This window comes from Hydra viridissima, unplaced genomic scaffold, assembly GCF_058129835.1.
Source record: "Hydra viridissima isolate aposymbiotic clone 2 unplaced genomic scaffold, HvirCarnegie_v1 scaffold_15, whole genome shotgun sequence".
Lineage (NCBI taxonomy): Eukaryota > Metazoa > Cnidaria > Hydrozoa > Anthoathecata > Hydridae > Hydra > Hydra viridissima.
Genome location: NW_028324314.1, coordinates 2,113,768 through 2,131,933, shown reverse-complemented (window position 1 = coordinate 2,131,933; position 18,166 = coordinate 2,113,768). Strand labels below are relative to the sequence as shown.

Below are 18,166 nucleotides of genomic sequence, written 5' to 3'. Positions count from 1 at the left end.
CGTAGTTTACGCAACAGGTCTTCTAGCAACGGCTTTGGGCAGCGATGAGGTTAAACCTGAGTATTAATGGAGACTGAATAGTCGCCACAAATTCGAATCTTTTGTTTTGTTTGTCCCGGAAGCGCAGTCTTTTGAATAGGAACCACAGGTGTACCTTTGTCGTTGAATTGAGTACGTTTCCAAACACCATGCTTGATACCAGCTTCGTAAGCGTCAACCAGATCTTCTTGAATAGCGAAAGGTGCAGGTGTTCGACGGCAGAAGATAGGCTTCTAGTCAGGCTTGAATTTCATTTCAAGTTCAATGTCTTTCAATCAACCCAATTCTGGTTTAAACAGGTCTGGAAACTCAGAACATAGAACTCTGCACCTTGGTTGGAGATCTATGTCATGTTTGAGATGATCAAAGACCTTAGCAAATGTGCTCTTGGATGATTTCTTAATCTTTTCATCAACTAAAAGATCAAGTAGCCGATTTCCCGATCTGCTGATAAGATTTAGTCCAGGAAGAGAAGTAACGTGGAATCATATCTTACAACAGGTTGTTGGAGCTTTAACTGATAATTCAACTTTCCCTAGTATCAGAAGTTGATGCTTGCTTGCTGACTCGAATTGTAAATCCGACGATTGAAGATGTGGTTTACCCAAACTTTGCCATAAAGTATGGGTGATGAAATTGGTAGGAGCTCCAGTGTCGAGTTCGAATCTCATCGAATGCCCATTGATTTGGAGATTTTGTGTAATTTCATCATCAACATTGATTTGGTTGACTTGGCGAAGTGGTTTAGTCTGTCCATAAATGAATATAGGCTAGACCGTCTTTCGGGATTCGACCTTTTTCTTGAAACAAACTGCTTTAATGTGACAATTTTTACCACAAAAATTTCATTCGGCGTCCTTGAAACGGCAGTTTTTGCATTCATGGGTCGATTTGCCACAACTTCTACAAGCGGTTGACTCAGTCTGAGATTTGTTTTGTCGAGGAGCAGAGGATTTGGATTCCAATTGATGTTGCCCCAACTTATTGATTGGGAGAGATATCGGAGACTTTAAGGGACCAACGGCAGTTTAATTGCCTACCTTGACGGGCTCCTCGGTTTTGGTTGCAATTTCTACGGCCTAGGCGAAAGTTAGATCTTCGTGTTTGCACTTGAAAAGAGCTTTGAGCAATGCTTCATTTTTAATAGAGCAGATAAAATGTGTTTGAAGAGCTTCATCCAATGGATTTGTGATGTTAGCAAAGTCGCATGTCGCAACCAATTGTCGAATTCGATCAACCAGTTGTGGAATAGATTCACCTTAATTTCGACCAATACTTGACCAAAATTTGAATCTTTCACGAACAAGGAATTACGTTGGATTGTATTGTTCTCTCATGAATTGAGCAATTTGATCATACGAAAGATGGTTGACTGTCAAAGGAGTGCCTTGTTGGCTTGGAAGATTGTAAAACTGTTTGTAGATGAATGGGGTTTGACAACTGAGAAAATAAGCAGCTTTGTTATTACTTGTTATACCCCGAGCTTTAGCGAATGTTTCGAATCTTTCCTGATAGTGAACCCATAATTCAGCTGTTGAATCAAAAGCAGCAAAATCTGAGTTGGTACAATCGGCGGGGCGGGGCGGATCAGCGGGGCGGATCAGCGGGGCGGATCATTCAAGTGACACGGCACTTTTAATAGTTAAATTTCTGCAAGCGAATTCAACCTGAACAAACATATTGCTAAATTTTTTTATGATGACTTTTTAATAAATGACTGTGCTAGTTTTGACAGTTTGCATAAAGCATCTTAAAATAGAGGTTATTGCAAATCTTATCGCCAAGATCAATAATGAAGATAGAACAACTACACTCAACAATCCTGAGGCAGGCGAAGTTTATGTCATACAAGTGAATCATGGAAAAGGTTAGGCAGCAATATTTCAGTGCACTTGTATAGTATTTGTAATTTTAAAATATATTTGTATACTAAAATAGTATAATGTAGTAAATAGCATAGTTTTTGGATTATACTAGTAAAAATCAATTACGGTGCCTAAAGTAAAGTTAGACTTTAAACACATTTAAATAAGTTATACCTGTAATCTACAATGTAGACTGTAGCCTACATGTAGTCTACAAGACTGTAAATAGCTTTCTTTCTTTTATTATGTTTAAAGTAAAATCTAACTTTACTTAGGCATAGTTTATCCATTACTTAATGCTATGCTACAGTAAAGCAAGATATCTTATTAATAAATATGAAAGGACTTCTAAATGTCATTTAATATTATATTGAATATTTTCAAGATGTCATTTAATATGCAACATTTTTTTGAAGCTAAAAATTGTCTTTCCTATTTTAATTTATTTGAAGATTTATTTATTATTGTAAAATGGCTCCATAGCAAACTTACATGCTTGTGTCTATTTTATATTATGTCAGTGTAAGACATACTATAGAAAATAATCTGCAGATTTTTAAATGACCTTTTTTATACATGCTATTTAATTGTATCTGTGTTATGATTTTAAAATGTGAGCACCAATGTGCTTTCATTGTGCTTGCTTAAAATCAATCATAAATTATAGCAATATAGTAACTGCTATATTATTAAAAATATTATTATAATTTAGTAGTAGTATATATAATTTAGTAGTAGTATATAAAATATAATTTAGTTGTAGTATATAAAGTGAGTTTTTAATTCACTCGCTGTTAACACATAGCTATGTGTTAATAGCGAGTGAATTAGAAACTCACTTTTGATAATGTAGGTATATACTAATAAAAAGAATAAAAAATTTAAACAAAAACTATTTAGAAGACTTAAGACCAAAAGTAATTTTTGTTTAAATTTTTTATACTTTTTATTAGTATTAAAAAATTTTATTTTTATTAAAACTCATTAAGTTAATTTTTTTAATGCTAAATATTTGTCTAATTTGTTCTTGAAACTGTTTACATTTGTTGACTTGTGGCAATGTCGGGGTGTTAGCCAGGAATATATTTTATGATACAGTCTTAAACTTCGCATGTTGGTAACTTTTCCCCTGCAGCCAGTTTAAATACAGAGATTCCGTCCCAAACAAAGTTTTACGTATTTAATACGTATATATTCGTTTTTTTTTTTCGTATTAATTACGGTACTTTTGGCCGCTGGTAGGGTGTAATAAATACGTATCTTTTTTTCGTATTAATACGTATCTTTTTAACGTAATAATACGTATTTCTTGCTTTCTTTTTTTCGTATTATATACGTAACTTCGTTAGCGAACTTTTTTTGTCGTTTTTTTACAATATCTTTTTATGTTAAATATGTATATTTAGAACGTCTTTACAGACAAATATTAATCGTATTTATTTATAATATAATAAGTAACTTTTGGACGAAAGAAGGGTATTTACAACTTGTAAGCCTTAATAACAAAAAACAAGACGTTCTGTATTTTTAAATTTTAGTTCAACATTAATCCAATAATTAGTTATTAAACTAATTTGCCATTTCGGGTGCTGTTTCCTCGGCTGATTTAAGTAGAGAACTTCGATTCCTTTGATTTAGTCTTTTTAATTGCTCCGAAATAGCAACGTTTATTTCGACAATCGATACGCCTTTATGAACTTTTGAAAAAACATCTAAATTTAACAGATCGAAAAATAAATACACATCATAATCAAAGTAACGCTAACTACTATTAGAAACTGGGAACCCTGAATTAAAATAGCCTTAGATCCCAAAAAGTTCTTAATACCCCACTGGTATGTGTGTGCGCTGATCTAACAATATATGGTTACATACATTTATTGTTATAAATACATGATATTTTATACATTATATATATATATACATAATAATAAATATCATTAATTTTATATACATGATATTATATACATTATATATACATACAAATAAATATTATTAATTTTATATACATTATAACATCATTATATAAAATAATATCACTATATACATTATATATGCATACTAATAATAATTAATTTTTAAATATTATTAATTAGATAAATGTTACCTTGAATTATTGAAACAAAATTTCCTTTTGCTAAAGCAAAACTTTTTTTCCCACGTTTCCCATCCCTTGAATAACATCCAAGAACATTGTCTTTCAACAAACTCCTCAATATACTAATTATGGTCTTGTTCACATTTGTGTCAGATCTTTTTCGCAAATAACTTATCTGAAACAACAAGTAAAATTTTTACTACTAATTTATATTGTTATGATTACATAAACATAATTTTCCACAAAAAGAGAGGTATACCTATAAAAAAAAATTTCTATAGAAAGACTAAACAAAATATCATAAAAGTTTTCTTACCAGAGCAGTTCTTTTTCCTTTGTCAGCATCTATTTCGATGCCAAACCGATCAAAATCAAGATCACTGTCCAGAGGAAGACAATTCAAAAAATTGCTATCTAGATGTTGATTTTCAATTTGACATTGTGAATGTTGCTGAAAGCGTCAATTTATAGCATTTTGTTCTATGCGCATTTGCTGGATTTCTCGAAACAATTTTTCAAACCATGCAACAACATGGGTACAATGATGTTCACAAGGAAGATTGCCTAATAAAAAAGAAGTATAAATATTCCTGATAACATAAATGCCAAACATCAGCTGCAGAAAAAATTATAAAACTATTTCTCCACCTGAAAATGCAGGAAAAATTTTTAAAATATTTGTGATTAATACTGAATGAATTAAGATAAATACTTAAATTTTTTAAACATTTATAAAAAACACTTTATTAGAACATTTCACAATAAAATACCATGTTCAATCAAAAACAACTTTTAAACTCACAATGAAGTGATGCTTGAGTTTGAATGGAATTTGAAAACAAAAGTTCAGAAACTGGTGTTGATTTATCCGGAAATAAGGGATAATTACAAAGTGAAGTAGTTTGGCAGTTAGAAGTAGCTAAAAAAACGATAAGTAAAAATCCATATTTTAGAGAGATAGTATATTAACAAATCAATAAACAAAACATGTTCATTTTAATAAAACAAAACAACCAGCTTACCAGGAAGTGATGTTAAAGTTTGAATTAAGGGTGGACAAGAAGCTAGTGATGGTGTAACTGGAAACAAGGGATAGTTAAGATAAGGTGAGGGAGTAGTATGTGAATTTGAAATAATTTTTCTGATTTTGGCTGGTGATTGGGAAAATTCTTGACTATTAAATCTGCTAGGCGCATGTAAAACTCGACTGCCATCTTCAGCCGAACTTAGATCAGAGTTTTCCTCAGCCAGTCGCTCCTTTTTTTTTGCTGATTTGAGAGATACTAGAAAAATAAAATAGCAAAGATAATAAATTAGAATGTCAAACATTCTCCTTTGGTAGAATGAAATTTTTACAACAACATTGACAGTAAAAAGCATACATATATTGCTGGACAACACTCGTACTTCATATGAAATCCAATTAGCTTCTGGTTCCTTGTGATTTAACAACATGTTTTGGAGTTTTTTTCCTACTCTACAATTGGGCCACAAAACACACCCAGGAGCTTTAAACCACTTGCTGGACACTGTTGCCACTTCATTGTCATTAGTAAAAACAACAACTGCATAGGACATATTTAATGAATAAAAATTTTAAACACTAAAAAAAAAAATTTAAAACAAACATTTACTTAATTATATATTACTCAATTTCTTGTCTATATATCAGAGTTAGACATTACAATTGTAATGTCTAACTCTGATATATACTCAAGAAATTGAGTAATATAATTAAGTAAATGTAACTCAAGTTATATGATCAAGAGCGGCCTTTTCTGTAAATTTAAACTTTACAATAAAGAAATAATGAATTTGCAGTTAACAATTTTACATAATAAACTGCTAAATCTGCACAAATAAATTGTAGCACTTGTAGGCAATATAAACCAAAAAAGAATAATAAACATGTTGTATATGATATATATTAAAAACATTAATAATATAGTAAAAATTTGTTTTTTAGTTCATATTGTCAAGAAATATAGAAATCTAAAATATAACAGGAATTCAAATGTCTGATAATGGGAAAACAACATAGGACGAAGAATATGGGAGGCAGCAACATTTAATAACATTATCAGAGAATGGAACTGTATGCAAGGTGTCACTGAGACAACCAACTTTGAAAATAGAGAGTTTTGAACTAGCAAGTGGCACATCATAAAAATCTGTGTGCACAGTAAAATGTCTGGCTAAGAGTAATGGATTTCTTAAACCTTCTACTAAGATGTTAACAATTTGATAACATTTGTGTTCAATCATTACCGAGCTATCACGCAAACCACTTGAAAACCTTTTATTTTTGTAATAGCAGACTTTATATTGTAAAAAATTACCATGATTTGGTAATGGTTCACCACAATGTTGCAGAAAAACTCCATCAGTATGCATTATTCGTGTATGTTCAGCTTTGTAATCAGTAAGTTTGGAAGCAATTTGCTGAAGAGGCATATACCCACTTTGAATTCTTCTTTTTAAGTGTCTTAGAGCATTTTCAAAGGGAAAAGCACAAAAATTGCCAAGGGATCCATATTGCAAACAGTCATTGTGGAGATGTATAAGGGAATGCACATTATATGTTATAAATAATTTTCCATACAAGATAATAGCGTTTGTAACAAATATTTTTAACAGCTCACCACAAAAATTAATAACTTTGTGTTCTTGAGATCTGCATAATAAAAATATTGAACTATGTAAAATAAGAAAATGCTCATAAACTGATTGACTGAGAATATCACACAAAACAATAGGTCCTAAAAAAAGGAGAAATAATCGGAATTCTGTAGCTTTCCATTTCTTCATACTCTCTAATGAACGGGGCCGTATGTTAAAATCAGAAGGAAAGAATGACGAAATATGGATTAGGCAATCTGATATAGTTTTTAGTGATTGTGAAGATAACTTGACACTGAATGGTCCAGAAGACAAAAAATTCAGAAGTCTTCGAACAACCCCTAAACATACAGAATGCATATAGTCATTTGGAAAGCTATTAATCGGATGAATAGGAATTCCCAATAAAGGTGTCTCCCCATTATGATGACTATCATCTTTTTTCGAAATGAAACTTTCTAATGTTCTGAGGGGTGCATCTGTTTCTAAAAATACAACCTTGCTATGCCACTCACCCTCTACAGTACACTTATCACAGCTGCAGGGGCATCACATACAAAATTAGTTATATGAATACTGCATAAGTGTGAGTTGATTGTAACACCATTGTTTTTAATATAATTTGTTTCTGTCACAAATTGGGAAAAAAAATCATGTAAACTGGGTTTTCCTTTTCCACAAAAAATGGTAACAACTTTTGGTGACATTGAATCACTAACTTTTTTAACTAGAATAGGCCAAAATGGTATTTCAGAATTCTTATAAAGTGGAAGACAATCAATATTAAATTGCAAAGATATAATTGATGGGCTAGAAACACTAAGTGTTTGAAGAAATGGCTCAACACCAAGATACAAAAATTCTCCATTAGATACATTTCTAATTGTTGCAGGTTTTGAGTTCAATAAGGTTTTGAAACACTTTGGCAATTGAGGATGATAAGGTTTTAAAATCAATAACAGTTTGTCCATTGTTGAAAAAGGTATATTGTTTTCAATTGCACAATCCTGTAACTTAATTAGCAACTCAAATTTACTTGGATTTTTTTTTCCAGAATCACTGCTGGTAGAAACTTCATCACTTGAAGAACATAATGAAGGCTCAAAATTGGAAATAGATTCTGAAATTGAAGAATTGGAATCAAAAATTAGATTATCAGACTTCTCCAAATATGAATATTCATATTGATATCCTAAAATTAATGGTAAACACAGTTAAAAAAGTAACACAAATAATAATATAACAACATAATACTTTAAATAAAATTCAAATAACTACTAATATAAGTAGTAACACTGATTAAAAAAAAAAGATTTTATATCAAAGCATTTGAAACTATTAATAAAACAAACCGTCTGTTATATTCAAACAGCTACTGACTGCAATGGCAACTTTTCTACGAATATTTCTTGAAGAAGACATGTTATTTAATATTTGTTGCTTGATTAAAATATTCTAACATAAATGCTAATGTAACAATGATAAGGAAGTTTAAATAATTTATTATTATTAAAAGTAATCAATCACATTCTTTAATAAAAAACTTAAATATAAAATACTAAATAAATATAGAATATCAAGAGATAAAAAAAATAAATTTAGAAGTTAAACTTACATTCAGCATATATACAATCATTGTATGTACTGACATTATAATAGGTACGTGGACTGATTTTTTAAAACTGAGCATATACTAAAATGTTATATATCATTAGAAAGCCCTTCAATACAGTATTTTAAAGGTGAAAAAATTATTAAAAACGAACAATTTAAAAAAAAGTTATGACATTTTTAGTAGCAAATTTTCGATATATGGATTTATTGAAGAAATTGGTTCCAAAAAAAAATTTTTTTTCACTGAAATTGTTATAACTTTGTCAAATCTTATCCAAATGTCTAAACCTTGGTATCAAAAGATAGATGTAAGAGTAGGCTACAAGTTCACATAACTCTATAGATAGAAGGGGTGTATAGAGGGCCAGAGGGGGGAACCGGAACACCATCGTAACCTTAAAAAATACAAGTTTTTCACATGAAAGAGTGTTTTTCTGATAAAATATGTTATCTTTATACTCAAAAAGTTAATCTAATTTGCTTCCATTTCAATTCCAAATATTAGTGGTCTTTTTTAGATTAAAGGGTGGACGTCTTTGTTATGTTTTAACACCCTCGTAGTGAAATGTTACATTCTTAAACATATTTAAACCTAAAAAACACTTATTATATTTTGTGTTAAAAAGTTTAAATTATATTTTCTTACTTTACATCATATACAAGTGGTGTATAAATTGACATTAGGGTCGGGCATGTACCACGCTTAACGCCCTGCCCCGCCCCCCCCCCCCCCCGCCCAGTCTAATCCAACCTAAAAAAATTTTTTTAAATATATATGAATAAAGGTTTTAAATAGAGTTCATGGAAAAAGAGAAATAAGTATTCAAGATTATTTTACTATGTTAGTTAGGGAAGGGGCATGTGCCACGCCCAAAGTCCCCCCTCTAATTCTTATTTAAGCTGGAAAATGTTTTTAAATTGTGTTTACTTAAAAAGAGAGACATAACTTTACAAATCTTACCACATTACAAGATGCAAGTTGGAGTATCCACCCTAAAAATAAGCTAAAGATAAAATAAATTTTAAAAACTTTTAAAATACAAAATATAACAAATTTATGTCTTGGCTTTTAGTAAATGATGTTGTATAAAATTCCAATAATGAAACTAAATAAATCATTTTTAACAATAGACACCACGTGAAGGTAAGCCAGAGCTGTCTATCAAAAATGTTTTGCAAGCTACACAACTTGCTGTACCATATTTGCAAATAATAGTTTTTAAACTTACTAGTTGTAGTGGATTAGTACTTAAAAACATTATGTAAAATTTAACATAAAAAAATTAATTGTGAAAGTCATAGGCTGAATAAATAATATGAACAACATATTAATCGATGATAGCTCAAAAAATGTTAATGAGGTTGTTCATTTCATTCTACTGCACTTTGAGGGATAACACAATACTAATCCATTAAATAGTGTGTATAAATAGAAACATAAATTGAATAATCATTCAGAAACATTTCTAAATCATAAATTTACCAGCAGAAGGTTGTGCATATGTAACTAAAGATAAAAAAAGTTTTTATAAAAATTTGCAATTTATAGGAAAGGTGTGTACATGTTTGCAAATAATAGTTTTTAAACTTACTAGTCGTAGTAGCCAATGAAGATGTAACTATAGGTTATCAAAGTTGTAATTAAAAATAAATACTGTAATTGCCAAGATATGCATAAACATAATGAAAGGTAAAAATTTGTACACATACCACTTATAGCAGATGTAGAAGGAACTAAGGTTAAAAATTATTTAATAAAAAATTTATATTGCAATCGTCAAAAATATATACACATATTAAATAGTAATAGTTATTAAACTTACCATTTGTTGAAAACGAGGATGTAACTAAAATTCAAAATTTGTAATAAAAAATAACTATTTCAAAATAATGACTTTGAAATTGGTATTCTTTGAAATATATTCACAGATTAAAAACTAATTCAATAATAATTAACATATACAAACTAATACAAACTTACCAGCAGTAGGCCGTGTAGATTCGACTAAAAATGTTAAAAAAATTTTACACAATATAATTTGAAATTGTCAACATCAAGTTACAAATGCAACAATCGTTAAAGCTGTTCTGCTTAAGGTGCAACAACTATACTAAAAAAATGAAAATAAACAATGAAAATATAACTATTCAAATATAAAGACATTTTTATAAGCAACAAGCTAAAATTAGGAATGGTTATAAACTTATGTAAACAATAAACACAGATAAAGATAAGTATACAATAAGTAAAGAACATTAACTTAAGTTTTTTAAGTGTTTCTATATATAGGAAGATATTACAAATGTTTTATTAATATTTACTTAATTTTAACTATTTTCTCTTTGTGATTATGTAAATGTTTTTTTAATTAATAAACCCAATATTTATGTGACTTATACTTACAAAATCTTAAAAAATCTATAAAAAGCTGGGTAGGATCTAAACAAGAAATAAATGTTAGACATGCTTGTATAATGATTTAAACACTAATCCACAGATAAAGAAGTATATAATCCAAATATGATAAAAGACAATAACAATGATTATCATTGAATGATATGTTTTATAATAAACCACATATGAATACATACTTCATTAGATTAATCTTAACAAAAAACTTCTTAGTGCTTTTAAAATATTAAATGTTAGTATTTTAAAATATTAAAGCTGTTCCTATTGAATGCCAACAGTTTTAATCTGAAACATTAATCTTTTTTTATATGTTACATAAAAAACAATTAAGGTTTTACATTAATCATTATTTTTGGATATGAGAAAAAAAAATTGAACTTACTATCTGTTAGTGTAGCCATAAGATTTTTGTTGGCATTGTCCATATTAAATAAAATCTAATAATATAAATCAAGATAATTAAAAATAAGATTTTCATTTGAATTCTCCCCCCCCCCCTTATCCAGATTTCGGCCCACCCGGATTTCGCTTAAAAAAAAAATAACAGAAAAACCGAAATTAGGTACTTAAAGTCCAACACTAATTAGAGTAATTGCTTATCCTTATTTTTCGTTGAAATTTGGCATGTTCATAGAGAATGCATAAAGCAAACTATTTTAATAATAAAAAAAGCGGACTCTACATTTCTTCGACTACAAGTCCATGTGACAACATCAACCAAATTTTCATGCAAAAAGCTCAGCAAAATACTCCATAAAAAGGTATTGTAGCGATACACAATAGTGATATAAAAAACAAGCCTAACCTTTCCTTTTTTCAAAAATTCTCAAGGTTTATATATGTTTCTAAAAAGAACCACCTCAAAAAACCGTTTGCCTAGAGCTACCTGAAAAAAGTGGTATACTTGGTATAACACAAATTAAACTAATTGCTTATCCTCATTTTTCGTTGAAATTTGGCATGTACGTAGGAAATGCATGAAAGAAACTATTTTAATAATAAAAAAAGCGGACTTTACATTTCTTCGACCCCAAATTCAAGAGAGAACATCAAGGTAATATTTAGGAGCAAAATATCACATAAAAAAGTTTAGTAACCATAATAAAAGTTTTAAAAAAGTGAAGATTAGTCTTTCTTCTTTCCAAAAAGTATCTATGTGTATATATGTTTCTAAAAAGAAACTCCACAAAACTACGTCTGCCTCACGCTGCCTCAAAAAAAAGTTAAAAAAGTGAGAGCCAAAATTTTAGCATAAAAATCGGTTCCGTAAATCGCTATTTCCGCGTACCTACATTATAATAAGGTCAGTATTTAACACTTTTTGAATGCAAATTTTGTATAAGAAAGATAGAATAATATCATAATTTATGACATATAACAGTTGCTTTTAATTCACAGAAAATTGCTTAACACTATAATTTTAATTCCCATTTTTTTTATAATAACAACTTATAAAAACTTATAAAAGTGATGTACTGACAGATTTACTGAATCTGCTCGTTTATATAAAAAGCAAAGCGTGTTGGCCATATTTAACTAACGGTAACCGATAAAAAAAATAAAAACCTAAGTATTTTAAAATAACTAAAAATACGTATTTTAACCTTGAAATATATTTTGTAAGTTTAAATACGTAATAAAACGTATAAATACAGATTAAGAAATACGTACTATTAAATACGTACTCTATTCGTAAATTTACGTATCTTACGTATTATTTTGCTTGAATACGCATTTAGTACGTAAAATTTTGTTTGGGGTTATCTCAAAATGAAATGTAAATAACTTTATTTGTTTGCATTTTAAATTTTTAGGTGTTATCCATCTTTTTTTTTATCTTATATTATAGTGTAAACAATGTTATCTACATTTCTACTAGTATTCTATTATTGTATGTGTATTAAAAAGGGTGCAAAAGAGAGTGAAATTTGTTGACAACTGTGTCTCAACGCCTGAAGATTCTCTATCGAATTTTCCATTTTTATCATCAGTTGTGAATTCAGATATGAAACCAACTACACTAGAAACTACACTAGAAACACCTATTTTAATTTGTGATGATACAAATTCAATAGCTACTGCAGATGTGACATGGCTTCAATTTGAAAATTGAATCTCACCAATGCTGATCGAAGCCTTATCTTATATCCAATGGGGCTTCTCAATGATAAAGTTATTTTTGCAGCAATTTTATTATGTAAGCGCCAGTTTCCAGATATTAAACGTCTTGAAGACCCGATTCTGTGCTTTGCTGGTCAATGTAATGCTTCTAGCAGGGCTTTTGTTCAAATTTTTAATGATTCAACAAAAGGACATTGGGTAACTGCCTCTAACCACCATTGTAAAGAAAGTCAAATCAACATTTATTGTAGTCTGCAACTCATTGCTAGTAAAGACTGCATTTACTCAATTTCTAAATTTGCCTGCTTACAGTCTGTTTAAATAGAGCTAAACATAAGCAATGTAGCCCCTTAGAAAAATCTTTTGTGTGGCTTTTATGCAATAGCAAATTGTGATACTCTGTGTTTAGGAAAAGACCCTTGTAACTTTAGATACAGGGAGGACTTGATGCGCCAACATTTGCTGACATGTCTTGAAAAATACAGAATAACACAGTTCCCTGTTGATAGCTATAGAACTGTTAGAAAAAATGTAGTTCGTACCTCAAAATACTCTTTGTATTGTGTGTGTCGTAGCATTTTTAAATCGACAGACTCAATGATTCAGTGTTTAAATTGTAATGAATGGTTTCATTCTTCTTGTATAGGTCTATCCGAATCAATGTTTGCAGAGTACAAGGCAAATCTACCCAAGGTTTACAAATGCATTAAATGTTTGTAGAAAACTTTTTCAGATTCTTTCAACTATTCTATATTTTTTAATGTAAATTTTAATATATTAAAATAACTAGATGAAACTTTTACTAGAATGACTAGATGAGTTAGAATAGTTTTTAGAGTTATGAAGGTGTTCAGAGTTATAACTGTGTTTAGAGTAAGAACAGTGTTTAGAGTTATATGATAATGAATGTGAAAGGATGCGACAATGCTTAAAGGCAAGATCATCAGCAAATATAGCCACTTAAGATTTTTATTTAATTATCCAGAAGATTATCGATATAGAAGAAAAAAGAAATAATGCTGGACCAAGCATAAAAGGTTGTGGAACCCCACAGGTTACTGGAAAAGAGAAAGAAATGGATACAAATATATATATATATATATATATTCAGTTATTTAGTTTTGCTTTAGTCATCCGAAGCTGGTAGAATTATATTTTACTGTTTATATATTTTATCATGTCATATATCAATTTACATATCTACTTTTTATAATATTATTTTTTTATTTCTTTAGTTCTACCGCGTTCTTCTACCTTGCATCAATACTTTGGTTTAGTTTGCCTACTGATGAAGTATGGTTTAAATTTATAATTTATCAAGAATTATAAATTATCAAGATTTGAAATTTACTTTATTGATCATATTCTAACAGTTTGTGACATGAAATTCCATTCAAAACAATTAAGATAAGAATAATTTTGTTTACAGGTAATATTTATAAAAGATAAACTATAATGTTATTTCTATTTGCTTTTAATACATTGAGTTTTTTTTACACTGTTAAGTAACATTTTGTTTTTAAGCAATAAACATTCACTCTGGCCGATGACAACAGTAGGCGGATCACCTGATATAAATCGGCGGTTCACGTTTTTTTTTGTAGAACAATCATTAAACTTTACAGAGTTTCACCAACTCTTCACATAAATAAGTGATAAAGCGTTAGAAGAAAAGTTAAATACAACTGAGAAAAGACGTAAACGCGAAGACTCGTAAACAATAAAGCGACAATTAGAAAAGTCAAAAACAACGATCAGAAAAGGCTTATACACGATGATTCACCTATCTATCACTTAAGTACATAATAAAACGAAAGAAGAAAAGTTAAAAACAACTGAGAAAAGACGTAAACATGAAGACTCATCAACCTGCCATATAAATAAATGAAAAGATATCGCAACTGGAAAACAAGCAAAAACTATAAAAGCTCAAAAAAAAGAAAGAATCTAGGAAATTGGAGTTTTTGTCAGAAGAAGAGATTTAAAAAGGATTTTAATAGAAAAGAATTTTTAAGAGATTTAAAGAGGATTTTTAAGAAGAGAAAGAATTTTATGATAAGAAGAGTATTTTGATGAATAAGCAGTTTAATAAGCAGTTGAATAAAAGAATTTCAAGTAGCATTTTGTTTTTAAGCAATAAACATTAACTCGGGGCGATGACAACAGTAGGCGGATCACCTGATATAAATCGGCGGATCACGTTTTTTTTTTGTAGAACAATCATTAAACTTTACAGAGTTTCATTTAAACAATCAAAATATTAGGTGAATCACTTAATATAAATTGGCGGATCACTCGGTTTTTGGTAGAACTATCATTAAAAATAAAGGAGTTTGATTCAAACAATTAAAATATTAGGCGGATCACTTCATAAAACTAGGCGAATCACTTGATATAAATCGGCGGATCACTTGGTTTTAGGTAGAACTATCATTAAAACTTATAGAGTTTGATTTAAGCAATCAAAATATTAGGCGGATCACTTCATGAAACTTGGCGGATCACTTGATACAAATCGGCGGATCACTTGGTTTTTGGTAAAACAATCATTAAAAATAAAGGAGTTTGATTCAAACAATCAAAATTAAGGCGGATACTTCATAAAACTAGGCGGATCACTTGATATAAATTGGCGGATCATGTTGTTTTTTGAGTTCATAAAATTTATAAAATATTTTAAACTTTTATACTTTTTTTTGTCGTTTAATAAAATTGTAATATGCAAATTCCTTCTAAATATTATATTTTTAGTGAATTTAAACTATATCTGAATCGTTTTTTTTTTTTGTACATTTAATGAAATATAACTCGCTTTAGTAACGTTTAAATGATCCGCCCCGCCGTTTGCACCTTATAAATGATCCGCTCCGCTGATCCGCCCCGCCCCGCCGTTTGTACCTACTTGCAAAATCTTGAGTCACCATTGATTCATTGGCTTCAAGCAGTTTGGCAATGGCGTCTTGTTGCTCTTTTATATGTCGCTATTGCTAATTAAAAACGGCTATTTTCATTGCCACACAATTTCATTAAGAAAATTTTTGCAAAAACGATTAAAGAATTCCATTTTTATTATTCAATGAAAGTTCATCTCTTTTATTACTTTTTCTTTAATAATAATGCAAAGTTTTTAAAAATAGTTAATTTTAAAAAAATAGTCTTAAATTCTGAATTGAAGTTGATAGTACAAAAATATACCAAAAATCGCTAATATTCGCCATCTTGAATTCTTAATGTTTACGGTTTATATTGTTTTCAAGCGCAAAACATTGCTAGCCTGGTTTTTATTATAAGAAATTGATTTTGGTTTAATAAAGAAGAATAAATTCTTTCCAGTGCAATCAGGCAAACAATCGAGTTATAAAACCTGTTGCTCTTACAAAAATGTGATTCCTTCTTATGAATTTTAGTTTCATAACAGAATCTACGATTAATTTTTTGATAAATTTTTTTTTTATGTTATTAAAGAAAAATAGTAATTGGAAAGAAAAACTTTCATAGAGTAATAAAAAAGGGACTCTTTAACGTTCTTTGCAAAAAATGTTCTTAATAATTTTATGTGACTATAAAAACAGCCGTTTTTGATTTACACAACCTTAGGCATGAATTATAATGTATGTTACGTTTGATGTACACTGGATATCAAACAGGTTACAACTTGATCCCAAAAGTGAAAAAATCGATGTTCGGAAAATCTCTCCATCCACATAAACTCGGATAAATAATCAGCTATTATTTCGCGATTAGTAGGCCCCTTCATTGGTTTGTTGTTACACCTGCCTGTGTCACGTGATTTGTTGTTACACCTGTCTGTGGTTCTACAAAGTTGAGAGTGTGGTTAGCGTTACCATGTAAATGTGCAGGAGCTTGCAAATCATTACATGCTGCCCACATATCACTCCCAACAATAGAACCAGGAAGTAACCATTGATAAACGATTGGAATCAGTGTTGCAGCGTTGCGGATTTGGACAGGAACTAAAAAGCCGTTCTTCGTTGCAGGTTTATACCCACCAAATATCCTCTGCAGCGGGTTTATTTTACCAACTTGATATTTTCTTCGACAAAAAACAAATTCATCTATTTTAACAATGCACCCTGGACCGCTTATTGGATCAGGGTTATTGAAGAAATATGAGACGCAAATGTCTCTGCAAAATTAATTCCAATCAACAATGGTATTGTCGTTGCCGTTATTTAACTCTTGCCTTAAACCACTGATTGATAATCTCCGGCTCTTACCTGCACTTCTACTCCAAACATAAGTTAAGCCCTATATTTGGCACAAATGTAGATGAGATTTCTCAAAGAAGCTGCTTTTTCTTATGCTAAAGGTTCTTTTGATGCGCTTGACTGGACATCTCCAAATGACTTGATCGACTGATCCATTATTTACTTCCTGGGTGCAGGGCACGTTACCTACACTACAATTTATAATTTCAGCGAGTAAACCATAAGTTCTGCATCAGTGAGTTGTAGCTTCAATTTCGCATTTGAATTTTGTTTCTATTTTTGTCAAAGAAAGTGAGTCAAAAGCGTCTGTTGATCTTCGAAGATATGTAGATAAATGTAGAAACAGAAAAACTAGTCTGAGGCATTCCATTTTATATGACAAATATAATGAAAATAAAATCACCGGAGGGTTAACTTGAAATATTAAAATAAAGTCTATGGTTTTAAAAAACTTGTTTTAAAGTTAATTGTAATATATAATCAATGAAAGAATTTATCAACTAATTTGATTAAAGTTTTAAAAGATACTCAAGCTAACAAACCCAGAATCCAAATGAAGCAAATTAACGCGATAACAGTAAATGCTATTAAATTCAATTAGCTGCTGATAAAAATAAAATGCGGTCAAATGGGGTAAAAACGCGTAATACGCGTTTTTACTTTTACGCAACTTTACACAGGGCTAAAATATTATACCCAAAAGTTGTTATCTGTCCAATATGTCCAATACAAATTTTCGGCCAACATGAAATATGTCCGAAATATTTTTCTGCCAACTTGCTTTGAAATAAATTTATGTCTGAGATATTATCTGCCAACATAAAATATGTCAGAAATATTTTTCTACCAACTTCCTTTGACATAATTTTATGTCTAAAACATTTTCTGCCGATATAAATTGTCAGAAATATTTTTTTGCCAATTTACTTTGACATAATTTTATGTCTGAGACATTTTCTGCTAACATAAACTATGTCAGAAACATTTTTCTGTCCACTTACTTTGACATAATTTTATGTCTGAGACATTCTCTATCGACATAAGTTATTTCAGAAACATTTTTCTGTCCACTTACTTTGACATAATTTTATGTCTGAGACATTTTCTATCGACATAAGTTATTTTAGAAACATTTTTCTGTCCACTAACTTTGACATAATTTTTTGTC

General features: G+C 29.7%; 2 protein-coding genes, 1 long non-coding RNA gene and 2 pseudogenes across 5 annotated transcripts; 1 reads left to right on the top strand and 4 right to left on the bottom strand.

Moving 5' to 3' along the window:
- Positions 1 to 4,017: 4,017 nt before the first annotated feature.
- LOC149878134 (uncharacterized) lies at positions 4,018 to 5,652 on the bottom strand. Its single transcript, XM_090073123.1, has 4 exons — positions 5,025 to 5,652; positions 4,805 to 4,921; positions 4,319 to 4,566; positions 4,018 to 4,177 (listed from the first exon to the last, which is right to left on the bottom strand). Exons 1-3 carry the CDS (start codon positions 5,578 to 5,580, stop codon positions 4,463 to 4,465), a joined length of 777 nt encoding a protein of 258 aa, XP_089929249.1. The 5' UTR covers positions 5,581 to 5,652; the 3' UTR covers positions 4,018 to 4,177; positions 4,319 to 4,462.
- Positions 5,653 to 5,778: 126 nt separating this feature from the next.
- On the bottom strand, positions 5,779 to 7,116 carry LOC149878133 (uncharacterized). The gene has a single exon (XM_090073155.1). The coding sequence runs from the start codon at positions 6,979 to 6,981 to the stop codon at positions 6,013 to 6,015; it is 969 nt and encodes a 322-aa protein (XP_089929281.1). The 5' UTR covers positions 6,982 to 7,116; the 3' UTR covers positions 5,779 to 6,012.
- A 37-nt stretch (positions 7,117 to 7,153) lies between these two features.
- On the bottom strand, positions 7,154 to 8,139 carry LOC145195024 (uncharacterized; annotated as a pseudogene).
- A 603-nt stretch (positions 8,140 to 8,742) lies between these two features.
- LOC149878132 (uncharacterized) lies at positions 8,743 to 11,085 on the bottom strand. Of its 3 annotated transcripts, none has more exons than XR_016447651.1 (4): positions 9,828 to 10,594; positions 9,719 to 9,742; positions 9,197 to 9,228; positions 8,743 to 8,827 (listed from the first exon to the last, which is right to left on the bottom strand). It is a non-coding gene; the product is annotated as an uncharacterized LOC149878132 (long non-coding RNA). The 3 variants fall into 3 exon arrangements; XR_016447650.1 differs by lacking the exon at positions 8,743 to 8,827 and adding an exon at positions 11,031 to 11,085 and having other exon boundaries at positions 8,972 to 9,228; positions 9,828 to 10,240; XR_016447649.1 differs by lacking the exon at positions 8,743 to 8,827 and having other exon boundaries at positions 8,972 to 9,228.
- A 1,568-nt stretch (positions 11,086 to 12,653) lies between these two features.
- Positions 12,654 to 13,489, top strand: LOC149878131 (uncharacterized; annotated as a pseudogene).
- Positions 13,490 to 18,166: the final 4,677 nt, after the last annotated feature.